The following is a 13,408-nucleotide window of genomic DNA, read 5'->3' as shown; positions in this document are numbered from 1 at the left end:
TACAGGAATGTGTCCAAGAGGCCACCAAATTGCTAGAATGCATGCATACACACACACACACACACACACACACACAGTCTTCTATTCAGGTCTTTTCCCATGTAAGATTGAGATTGTCTTGGCAACGTTTCAGCGCGTTCTCACTCGCCATTTTCAGGCTGGGTTTTGGGCTTAAAGTGTGATCGGAGCTGCCGTCTTTATATAAATCTTGGTGGTGGGGGGTGGAGTGGTGGCTTTGTTTCAGTAAGTGGAATGATTGGTTGTGTTGTTGTATCATGATTGGTAGATTGGTGCTGATTGGTGCTGGCTGTGTGTCCATTGTCATTTCGTGTTGTAACGGCCTGGGTGGTGGGTGGGACTCATTTGTTGACTAGGGCTGTTTTCCAGATGTCTGGTAGGTGGGAGGTATCGTCACATTTATTCATGTTATGGGGGTGTTTCTCTATTTCGATAGCTTCCATAATTATTCTCTTGTTGAAGTGTTCAGTTTTGGAGATTAACCTGGTTCCTTCAAAATTAATTTCATGTCCTGTAGCTTTAAGGTTCTGAAAAGGGAGAAAGTTTTTTTTTCTTACTGCGTTCTTGTGTTCTGCAATGAATGCATTTATTCTCCTGTTCGTTTGTCCTATGTATGTTGCAGGGCAGATTTTGCATGGTATTTCCTAGTCAACAAACGAGCCCCACCCACCACCCAGGCCGTTACAACACGAAACAACAATGGACACACAGCCAGCACCAATCAGCACCAATCTACCAGTCATGACACAACCACACAACCAATAATTCCACTTACTGAAACAAAGCCAGCACTCCACACACACCCCACCAAGATTTATAGAAAGACGGCAGCTCCTATCACACTTTAAGCCCAAAACCCAGCCTGAAAATGGCGAGTTATATATATATGTATGTATGTATGTGTATATATATATATATATATATATATATATATATATATATATATATATATATATGTATGTATGTATGTGTATATATATATATATATATATATATATATATATATATATATATATATATATAATGTATTTGTGTTACAACCCCTGGTATGCCTAAATATGGGAGGAAGGTCACTACTCCCTCTTTATATATATATGTTCAAATCCCAGTAAGGGTATGGCTAGCTGATGACAGCTAATTAGCTTGAAACAGATATATACTAGTCTCCCTTTATTTATTTATCAGTACAAATACAACACATATATATGTATGTATGTATGTATGTATGTATGTGTGTATGTATGTATGTGTGTATGTGTGTGTGTTACAACCCCTGGTATGCCTAAATATGGGAGGAAGGTCACTACTCCCTCTTTCTGTCCTTTGGCTCATCACAGAAGACCATGCAGGCAGAAAACCATATTTTTATTTTTAATGTTGCCTTTTTATATTTGTGTTGTATTTGTACTGATAAATAAATAAAGGGAGACTAGTATAGATCTATTTTGAGCTAATTAGCTCTCATCAGCTAGCCATACCCTTACTGGGATTTGAAAATTATATATATATATATATATATATATATATATATATATATATATATATATATATATATATATATATATATATATATATATATATGTCTTTGGTTGTTCGGGTTTTCTCCCGCGTAGAATTGGAAGTATCTTCACGATGTTTCGATGAAGTCTCATTCATCATCTTCAGGCTGGTGCTTCCCGCTTGGTGCTATGGAGATATATAACAGCACAGGTTCAAATCCCAGTAAGGGTATGGCTAGCTGATGAGAGCTAATTAGCTCGAAATAGATCTATACTAGTCTCCCTTTATTTATTCATCAGTACAAATACAACACAAATATAAAAGGCAACATTAAAAATAAGAATATGGTTTTCTGCCTGCATGGTCTTCTGTGATGAAGCCGAAGGACAGAAAGAGGGAGTAGTGACCTTCCTCCCATATTTAGGCATACCAGGGGTTGTAACACAAATATATACTTATTTCCCTGGCTCAACTGATAAGGAGGCGATCCTGTGGCTTAGTGGCTAAGGCTCCTGCCTGAGATATATAACAGCACAGGTTCAAATCCCAGTAAGGGTATGGCTAGCTGATGAGAGCTAATTAGCTCGAAATAGATCTATACTAGTCTCCCTTTATTTATTTATCAGTACAAATACAACACAAATATAAAAGGCAACATTAAAAATAAGAATATGGTTTTCTGCCTGCATGGTCTTCTGTGATGAAGCCGAAGGACAGAAAGAGGGAGTAGTGACCTTCCTCCCATATTTAGGCATACCAGGGGTTGTAACACAAATATATACTTATTTCCCTGGCTCAACTGATAAGGAGGCGATCCTGTGGCTTAGTGGCTAAGGCTCCTGCCTGAGATATATAACAGCACAGGTTCAAATCCCAGTAAGGGTATGGCTAGCTGATGAGAGCTAATTAGCTCGAAATAGATCTATACTAGTCTCCCTTTATTTATTTATCAGTACAAATACAACACACACACACACACACACACACACACACACACACACACGTATATATATATATATATATATATATATATGCTGGTTTTGTTGTATTCGGGTCTTTTCCCGTGTAAGGTTGAGATTGTCTTTGCAACGTTTCGGCAGGATCTCACCTGCCATCTTCAAGCGTGGGCTCAAAATGTGGGCTTAAAATAGGAACGGAGCTGCCGTCTTTCTGTAAGTCTTGGTGGGAGGGGATGGGGTGCTGGCTTTGTTTCAGTAAGTGGAATGATTGGTTGTGTGGTTGTATCATGATTGGTAGATTGGTGCTGATTGGTGTAGGCTGTATGTTGTTTTGTATTGTAACGGCTTGGGTGGTGGGTGGTGTTCGTTTGTTGGCTAGGGCTGGTTTCCAGATGTTTGGTAGGCAGGAGGTATCATTCTTCCCTTTTCCAGCACCTTAAAGCTACAGGACATGAAATCAACTTTGAAGGAGCCAGGTTAATCTCCAAAACAGAACACCTCCACAAGAGAATAGTCATGGAAGCCATCAAAATAGAGAAACACCCCCACAGCATGAACAAACGTGATGATACCTCCCGCCTACCAAACATCTGGAAACCAGCCCTAGCCAACAAACGCAACGGCGGCGGCGAAGGCAGCAACGGCAGCGGCGGCGGCGAAGGCTCCTGGCTGAGGGAGGAGCTGCCGCTCCGCCTTCTCCGAACGCTATCCACGCCCTGCAACTGGCCGCGAGGGGAAGCGGAAGCAAAAGCTTTTGTTATCAAGCCTTTTGGAAGTTCCTTGTATCTGGTGGGTGTTATTGCTAAGTTTATTTATTGAAGCCTTCTAGTTTCTTTATTTATTGAAGCCTTCTAGTCACTTCTAGTCCCTGTTGAGTTTCCTTTCAAATTTAAGTGCAATATTTTTTACTATTGCTATTATTTGTCTCCTGACTCTTGGAGTGTGTGGCAGAATGAATGTAAGTCAGTCACTCTTGTTCCTTATTCTTTGCAACAGTGGTGTGTACCTTATAGAGACTGAAAAACATCCGTATGTTTCTGTGCTGTGTCATAAAAGGAGGTGTGGAGACATATCTATGTGACTCTTTGGTTCCAGAAAGATGCAATCTCCTCCAATGGATCTTTTGGATCTTTTGACCAAGTGCCTGGTTTACTACTCAGGCCTATCTCTGCAGTTTAAATTTTAGGTCCTAAATTTTAGGATAAATAAAGAGACACGACAAGTTAAAAAAAAAAGTTCATAACATGTCCTATTTATAGGAAACATTTGGACTGTATTTTTACAGATACAACCCCCAGGGATGAGAAGACAGGCGGAGAGAGAAGGAGAGAAGGAGATAAAAGAAAGTCTTCCGAAGGCTAAGATGAGGAAATATGATGAGGCGTATATAGCGCTCGGCTTCACTGTGACTATGGTGGGAGAAGAGGAAAGACCGGTGTGCTTACTATGTGTAAAAATTTTGGCAGCGGACAGCATGAAGCCAAATAAATTAAGTCGTCACTTAAAGACATTACACCCCAATCACGCTAATAAGCCGCTTGAGTATTTTCAGCAAAAACGTGTCGAATATTGCAAGCAATCATCACGCTTTCTGACTGCTTCTTCAGTAAACCAGCGAGCATTGTTGGCATCATATAAGGTGGCGTACCAAATTGCTCAGTGCAAAAAACCCCACACCATAGCAGAAGAGCTGATACTACCTGCAGCATTAGACATGGTCTCTGTCATGCTAGATGACGCAAGTGCTGCAAAAATAAAAACTATCCCTCTGTCAAATGACACCGTTGCTAGACGTATAAATGACATTGCTGACGATCTTAACGAACAGCTGGTAGATGAACTCAAGGATAAACGTTTTGCCTTACAATTTGATGAAGCAACTGACAGCAACAAAGACTGTTTGTTTATCGCTTATGTACGTTTTGAAATGGCAAATTCCCTGTGTGAGGATCTACTTTTTTGTAAATATGTCAGAGACAGAGCCACGGCTGAAGAGCTATTCAAAATGCTAGACTGCTTCCTGACTGAGAATGGGCTAAAGTGGGAGAATTGCATGGGTGTTTGCAGTGATGGTGCACAGACCATGGCAGGGATGAGAAAAGGACTTCGGACACTCATCAAGAAGGCCTCACCTAATGCTGAGTGGACACACTGTATTTTACATAGAGAAGCACTGGCATCAAGGCACCTTTCCTCTGAATTAAATGAGGTTATGACTGACATTATAGGAGTAGTCAATTTAATAAAGACCAGACCACTAAAAACAAGAGTTTTCTCTGCTATCTGTGAGGAGATGGGAGCTGAACATCAAGCTGTGCTGTTTCACAGTGAAGCAAGGTGGCTGTCACGAGGAAAAGTGTTGTCCCGAGTTTTTGAGCTCAGAGAGGAGATAAGAATGTTTTTGGAGCAGGAGCACAAGTATGACATTGCAAGAAAGTTTAGTGATGTGAACTTTCTCATGAAACTTGCTTACCTGAGTGATATATTTGGAAAGCTCAATGAACTAAATCTACAGCTTCAGGGGGAAAATCAACACCTCCCTCAGGCCACAGACAAGATCAACACTTTCACTCGAAAGCTTGCAATGTGGGGCAGGCGACTTGATGAAGGAAGTACCGTGTCATTTGAGAACTTGCAGGAATTTGTTGACACTACTGACTATGATGCCACCTCAGTGATTCCATATTTTAAGCAGCATATTTCATCACTGATAGGATTCTTTACAAAGTACTTCCCTGAAAACAGTTCCCAGTATGACTGGGTGAGAGATCCTTTTAATGCACCAGCTCCTACTGGTTTCAGTCTTGCAGAGGAGGAGCAGTTCATAGAAATCACATCTGACTCCATATTGAGACTACGTTTCACATCCCAGACACTGAGTGAATTCTGGCTGAGTGTGGAGAAGCAATATCCACTCTTAGGACAAAGAGCTGTGCACATTCTTCTTCCATTTGCAACTTCTTACTTGTGTGAGATTGGCTTCTCTGCTGTTGCTGCTCTGAAAAGCAAATACAGGTCTCGGCTACACATTGAGAAGGAGCTAAGAGTTGCTGTGTCCTGCTTCAAACCCCGCTTCAAAAAGCTATGTATTGCAAAACGTGCTCATTGTAGCCATTAATCCAGACATCACCTCTGATTAAAAAATCAGCTCAAATTATTTTATATATTTAAAGCTAATAAAGGGTTAAAGTTTTTTTTAATAAAGTTAATAAAGCTATTCTTTGTTGTAAATTGATCCACATTTCTTTCTTTTTTTATTCTCTTATACGTTAATAAGGATACAGTGTTATGCAGAGTGTTTATAGGTGTTTATAGACAAATGATACTATTTACAGTCGCGCGGGGGGGCGCGAAATGTTTTCTTCTTCCTAGGGGGGGCATGACAGAAAATAATTGAGAAGCACTGCCTTAAGCAAACTAAGCACATGCTTAGGGCACCAGGCCCAAAAGGGCACCACAAAGCTGAGAAAGAAAAAAAATACCAATGAAGATTTATACAGTATGTGCAAAGGAAGGGGGGGGCACCAAGATTTGTCAGTGTTTAGGGCACCACTGAGCCTTAATCCGCCACTGATAATCTATCATCTACTGCCAAATCTGGCTGCTGCACTCTGCATCTGAGTTATCTTTAAGGCAATTGAGGTCTACAGAGAATATATTACATTTTAGAGATAGGAATCTCTTTTACATGTTTTTGCAAACCAAAAAGAAACATTTCCTTCTCTCTGTGGTTTCTTTATTCTTCTTTAATTATCCTTTAAATCATTTGTAAATCTACAATCCATACATCTTCCTAGCTGTTTCCTGCATCTGTTTTCTTATTGTTGTTAATATTAAATTCCTCAAAAATAATTTGCCCCTGCTTTTAAAAAAACTGCTTTTACTTGATCCATGTAAGTAGCCAAGTAGAATCAGAAGTACATTTACCCATTACAAGACAGGATGTGGCTGCTGTTATGCATGAATTTCTGATGGTCACTAGCGGTCCAGCTCCAGACATCACCAAATGTGATATCCACAACATACTGATAACCAGCTATATATCTGTACCTCTTGCTGGGCAGATGATGATGTTGTGGTGCTGACCAAGTACTGTACCTGGAGGTGGTAAAGTTCTAAGAACTCGCTCCAGCTCAAACCTGGCAAAATGGAATGTTCTGGATCTTTGATCTCCCCCCCCCCCCCAGCCCATGTGATATGTCATCTTTGGTTCTGGATGGTTTGGCATTCCCCCTGCCTGAGACGGTACACAATTTGGGGGTCCTTGTAGACTCACAGGTCTTACTTATGGAGCAGATAACTGTGGCTAGAGATGCTTTTGCACTCATTGTAACTTCATCCAGAGATTATATTAAGCTACAATTGATGTGTTGGGGTTAAGTTTGTGATATGTAAATAATGGTATATATTGCTATGTGAATCTTTGTGGATTATTCAGTAAGCATGGTTAAATAAACCCGAGTTGTCAAATAATATAAGGTATACAAAAAAAATTTGACCGTTGCTCACTAATTCTTTCTGAATTAATGGGATAAGACTCCCCTTCTAAAAAACTGTCCTAGAATAGGAAGCAAAGAATCGGAATACCGTAAATGCATAGTGTGATTGTGTAAAATACATAAAAGAAATCCCTTGGAAAAAAGCACATTACTGTGGGGAAAGTATTCTTCCTCAAAATATAAAAGCACGTGAATGTTTTGGAAATCCTGGGAAGCTTTCAGAAGTCTCCAGTACTCTCTAGATCTGTTATCCAAATAAAACTTTTAGTAGGGCCACAAAATAAAGCACCTCTTTCAAAGGTTTTGCACAACCCTAATAAAAAGCAGGGATGTAAGCACTAAATAGAACCACCCACAATTATGCACTTCATTTTAATTGGTTTTAATTGATTTGGACTCAAGGAAAGGAGTTTACCAAACTGTTTATTTCAACAATTTATTAACTTGCCTCAATCACTGAAACGACTCTAGTCAGCATAAAGCAATGTAACCGTATTAAAATCCACACACACAAACATGCAGTTGGAAGGAGCTAATAAACATCTGAAGTGGGAGAAACCAAAAAATGATATAGCACACACACTTATCACACTTTAAATCACAAAATCCTGGTTCAGGACTAGGTAAAAGGCCTGATTTTCAAGAATCTAAAGGGCAACTGAGTTTGAACCATGCAGATTTCAGGACACAGGAGCAACCGGGTCTTTGGGGACCGTAAAATGGCACTGCTTTGCCCATTGGACCTGGAGCATGCTGACCCTGGGGGATCTTACCAGATGACAGTCAACATCTTAAATAACATCTGAAAGCTGATTAGTAACCAATGCAGTTTGCAAAATAGAGATGCAGCAAATTGACACATTCCTATTATTCATTGTACGGTTTAATTTTAGATCAGCTGTAGCTCCCAGATGATCATCAAGAATACATTAGTTCAAACAAAAGATGATTAAAGCATAAACAGACTTCCCAATCCAGAAGCCATAATTGGAGCATCAAACATCACTGAGTAAAGGCCCCCTGGCACAGCTGCCATTTGCTTACTAAGCAAGAGCAGAAAGTCCAGGACACCAAAATTATATACAAATTCTGCCCGACAAAGTAGAATCCCATCAGTAATTAATTTTAGGAAATCCCTGGAAACAGAAGCTTATTAAATCCAGACACTCAATCTGAGTCCAAGTCTGTTCCTCCCCATCCAAACTCTACAAACCTCCAGGCACCAGGACAAAACATTGTTTGATCAATCATGGATTGAGATATACAGCTGCACATCATTTGCTTATAGACCCAGACTGCCAAATCTTTCCAAGATGGGAATGTGAGAGAATAATGGACTCTAAGGTACTTTGCACAGCATTGGGTCAGCTACAGGTCTTGCATAGGAATTCAACTTGCTACCACCCAAGGTCAGCACACCACAGCCTCTTCTGTCAACACTCCCAATCCAGCTGTGAAGATTCACCCTATCAATTAACAGCAGCCTTGCTACTAGTTAGGAGATGGCTCCAAATTATTTAGAGTGGCTAAAATTGAAAGGGATAGTAAAGTACTGGAAAAGAGTGTAACATGAGAAGTGAGCACTAAAATAGCAGATACATTAAAAGGGAAACAAGATCAAAGCAATACATTGGCTATATATGCAAATAACTTGGCACTAAAAGTTATTTTAAATATGTTATTCAACAAACTAGAATTACCCTTCTATATCAGCAAAATGACTGTGGTTTAGCAAGCTTGTTATCAATTGTTGTTGCCACTGATGGCATTTCAAAGATCCTAACCTATGAAACACAAATTTTTAGCATGTTCAAAGAATTTTCTGTTCATCTAATTGATTTTTGCCAATGTTTTGTGTATGAAATGTTTACTATACATGTCTGTCAATTAGCAACTGCTGCGTTGGGGATAGAAAACCAAAAATAGAAGAACACTCTGGATTCAGACACAAGCCATGGTTAAAATGTGCCATATTAGACTGGCATAAAATGATCAAGAAATTGTGGTAGATAAATCAGTAAAAATGTGTCTCCTTTTTGTATTATGGAATCAAAGAAGTTGTTATTAAGATCCATGCATTCCTGCTCAAGTTCTTATGGGCTTCACATAGACGGCGCTTTAGGAAAAAGGAATGCTCAGCCAGACAGATTTTTTGGCTGATTTACTAAGACTCTTTTTACCCTCATTAAAGACCTGACAATACATTAATTTGGGTATTGATATTCACTTATTAACTTCACTTATAAAAATGAAGCACAGCCTGCTTCATCCATTTGAAATATTTTAACCTGCTTTTCAACAGGATAAAAAGCATGGCTTGGACTTGCACCTTTACATTCGGGGGGGGGGGGGGACCTCACAGGTGCTCATTTCAAATAACAGTTATAAGGACGAGCTAAAAAGAGGAACCATCAAATAAAGTTATTCTTTCCCAGTCAAGCTACAAATGCCTTCTCTACAAATGAAGGATGCTAAAGTCAAGGTTGCAAAGGATATTGTTTCTTGAGATGTATTGTCAAACTCCTCCTTAGGCTCAATTTATATTCATTGTGCAGCCAAAGAGCTCACATATTCTATTATATATAATGCAAGCCCACAAGATATGTCTTAATATCTATATTTAAGAATACCATTGTACCTTTAGCAAATATTGAGTATAGAAATAGCTTCAACAAGCCAATCTGTATTCAAACGGGGAAAAAAACTTTATTATTAAAGATATGTACATGTGTGTAAATATAGATTTTCTCAAAAAACAAAGCTAAATATTATCAGATTTGTAATCATTATGGCATGTAGTGTATAATACTGTTTGGAAAATAATTGCCACCTATATAATTTAATAGAAAACAGAAAGAAAATATAGCACAAGAACACACAATTTTATACTGTTATATAATTATAACAAAAAAAGAATATTTGAGAACAGACAACAATGTTTTTTATTTATAGTACAATTTTTGTATTCTCTTGCAAAGACATTTGCGACAGGCATAGGATATTAATTTGCCTTTCTTGAACTCATTCAATTTTATAGAGTTTGAATAATTGTAGCAAATTGACAGTAGAAGACTATCAAAATATAAGCTTTGGATAACAACTGGATAACAATTCTTTATCAATCTCTGGGTGCTTGGTTTTTTCATATAGAAACAATTTATCTACCAAACAATGAAAAACAAAACTATTAAAACATCCATGTGTAGCTAAACAGAGAAAATAAATATTTTCAGATATCACCAAGTTGGATTTGTAGTATCTTATCAATTTCTTCTGCTAGTGAAAAGGAATAAGCATGATTATGCCATATTTTTGTAGTGCAAACCAGAATGGTACTTTCCACCATTAGAATATTTTTTTAAAAGCTAGTTATCAATGGACTAAGGCAACCTAAAAGACTTCTCTCAATATTCCAATTTCATTTACTTTTCAAAATTATGTTTGTTCTTAGGCCTTTGATAATATACACTCTCTCTTGAAAATTACATTGTTATAAGATGTAGTTAGGCAGCTTGGGCATTCCGTTTTACAATTACATACAAAGTATAATAAAGTGAAAATGTTTCAACTTGTCTGCATGTTTAAAATTCCACATTTTTTTCAAGCAGCACTTGATACAGCTAGTTTCTTCAAATGATCCATGAAGACCTGCAGACTGACATCATCCGTAAGAATTGGTGCTCCAGATTCCTATTACAGAATGGAAGATGTTAGCAGCCTTCTCTGTCAGGGTGCCTACCTTATGATACAGCCTCTCCCCCGATACACAGACAATCCTGGCTTTGTTGGCGTTCAGAAAAGCAGTGCATATCTGGCTTTTCCCCAGTCAGTGAAACTAGGATGTTGACAAACTGGCATGGGGTGGATGGATGTAAGTTTTACTGGGGTCTTAACCAGTTCATTGTTTTAAACTGTGGTTTTTAGTATAATGTGTTATTCTGTTCACCACTCAGTTTTCCTTTTGATAGATGGGCAGCAATATATACATTTTTAAATAAATAATAAAGACTTTATGTCGCATAAATTTATTACAAGGAAGCAAAAGAAGCTGTGAAAAATGGGAGTCCCCAGTTGGACTGCCTATATGCAACTACTCTTCCTTCATACACGTGGCACTCTCAGGAACGTTGCCCCTCCTGATCATATTGTGAGGTAAGCATAGTGCAAAACAAACATTGATTTACAGCAACATCCTTATTTCTAAGAATGTGTCCTAGCCTCAGGTTCCTTAACCAGTTTGCCATCAATGAATGGAATCTTTTATGCTTTGTGGTACAGACATCTGTTGTTGGAATTTCTGGTCTTATGCTTTACACCTTATATTTAGTTTCCTCATAAAAATAACTGTCTCAAAACTTAACTAAGTTTGCCTTTTGCAAAATGTGTGTAAAAATAGAAAACTATTTAAAAACAGACGCTGTGTATCTTGGATTCAGACCTCACATTTGCTTTGCAGTTTAGTTCATAAGCACATTCTTCTTTCATTTCACAAATCTGTCTTCTAAAAAAGTGAATGATTTTTTGACTGTATCTACTAGAATAGTTATCTATAATACAATCAAACTATTTTTCAGTAGATATACACAGCATAAATATATCCAATATAGCTTTATCAAATTCTTAAAATGATAGAAACAAAAGCAGGGTTTAAAAATTTACACATGTAATAACTTTGAAGATTTGCCTTACTTAAAAAGATTAAAAAAAGACTTTCTATCAAAAATGTATGTCTAATTTTAGAAAAATACTAATACAATATTTTCTTAATTTAATTAATAGATAATTTACCACTCCATCTACTTTTAGTCCTTAATTTGAAGAGGTTCAGAAATGTTAACACAGAAAATAATATTTGAATTACTCTATGCAGGTTGATTAATCATGCTAAAGCTTACCTGTCCCCAAGCATACATATTATTATGTGTTTGAGATGGATTTACTTTAGAAAGTAGAAAACGGGCCTTGAAAGAAACAAACAAAAATATTATTTTATTAAATAACAGTTAAAATGGTTTCAATCACAGCATGTACACCATTCCTATTAACAAGATCAATTCTCACAGCATTTGCATTTGTATGAGACTTTGTGACAATCTGTAAGTCTTTATGATACATTGTGCCCTTGCCTACATATTTCCTTATGCATCAAAGAACAAGATCAATGCATTCTAGTATTAACAGTTTTCTCTGTTTTGTGTAAAATATTGATATTCTTCTTTAACAACCAAAGACCACATCTCTGAGCAACAATGTGCTAATTCAATACATTAAGAGGTTTCACATCATTCCAATACTACACTGGAGAAAGCATGACAGAAATTAAAATACTTGCAGGGTATTCTATAAGTGGTTCTCAACAGGGAATAAAGCCACTGTTTATATGTTTTGATAATATGAAAGACTGTCTCTCCCAAGTTCAACACACAGGATAATACATACTCAATCATGCTCCCTTTAATTATATGAAATAAAGCTTACCAAAGAACTCTACCAAAACTATCGGCTTTTTATTTAACAGACAATCCCTCAGGTAGAAATCAAAGTAACTTACTTGACTACCTCCATGTTCAGTATCAATATATCGTGGCATTGGAAATCTTGAATGAAGAATTTCCTGTGCATCATCAGTTGGGGCTTGGAGCAAATGACGAAAGTTTTCATATTCTGGCATATCCTGATAGCCTGATTTGCGCCACTGAGCTATAGTCTAAACAGCAATTCAACATTCACTGTTTAGTGAAAATTTAATATAAATCAGTTTTAATAGTAAGACTGCTAGATCAAAGTAAATCAATTAACATGATTATTTTTGCCATTATTACTCAATTATTCATATGCTGCCTCAATTACCAGGCAACTCTAAGGGGACTTGGATTAAATAGGATTAAAACAAATAAATAACAACTACAGACCAAATACGAACACAGAGTATCTGGAGTATAATACCACAATAGACTATCTATTGCTTAATTTTAGTACTGCAATCATTTTTTATTAAGAGAAACTCAACAATTATGGCATTTCACTAAATCTTTTAAAAATACATTCATAATTTTCAACAAATGTGGTTGTGAGTATTTAATATTCATGTACTTAAAATATACTTATATCATAAATTGCCTACTTAGTTCCACGAATGCCATGTGATAATTCAAATTGATAAAAATATTCAAATATATATATATATATATAACTTACTGGTAGTAGCAGATTTTTATTGACTATTCTAAACAACATACCAGTTGTCAAAATCTCTTTTTAATATTTTTATTAAATTTAAAAATGAATAAAAATATTAAAAGTAAAAAAAAAAAAATCCGACAAAAAGCAAGATAAAAGGAAAAAGTAATGAAAAAAATAGTATCTCATATGTAACCATTTATAGGACATGTAGCAATATCATATTGTACAGGAAATATATCAACCTGTCCC

At 37.0% G+C, this 13,408-nt stretch overlaps 2 protein-coding genes across 2 annotated transcripts in view; one reads left to right on the top strand and one right to left on the bottom strand.

Moving 5' to 3' along the window:
* Positions 1-3,777: 3,777 nt before the first annotated feature.
* Positions 3,778-5,595, top strand: LOC309386644 (zinc finger BED domain-containing protein 5-like; the record flags this gene model as incomplete). Its single annotated transcript, XM_081942278.1, has 1 exon — positions 3,778-5,595. The coding sequence occupies one exon, from the start codon at positions 3,778-3,780 to the stop codon at positions 5,593-5,595; it is 1,818 nt and encodes a 605-aa protein (XP_081798404.1).
* Positions 5,596-10,532: 4,937 nt separating this feature from the next.
* SEC23A (SEC23 homolog A, COPII coat complex component) overlaps positions 10,533-13,408 on the bottom strand; it is a 28,538-nt gene continuing 25,662 nt past the window's right edge. Inside the window, exons 18-20 of the mRNA XM_081938985.1 lie at positions 12,528-12,683; positions 11,872-11,937; positions 10,533-10,666 (exon numbers count right to left, since the gene is read on the bottom strand). Of these exons, the coding sequence (XP_081795111.1) occupies positions 10,577-10,666; positions 11,872-11,937; positions 12,528-12,683 (312 nt within the window). The 3' untranslated portion in view covers positions 10,533-10,576. The remainder of the gene's footprint in view (positions 10,667-11,871; positions 11,938-12,527; positions 12,684-13,408) is intronic.

The sequence above is a fragment of the Natrix helvetica genome (genome assembly GCF_964273705.1).
Source record: "Natrix helvetica genome assembly, chromosome: 1".
Lineage (NCBI taxonomy): Eukaryota > Metazoa > Chordata > Lepidosauria > Squamata > Natricidae > Natrix > Natrix helvetica.
The sequence above is the reverse complement of the archived record's forward strand: the minus strand, read 5'-3'. Positions and strand labels throughout refer to the sequence as shown.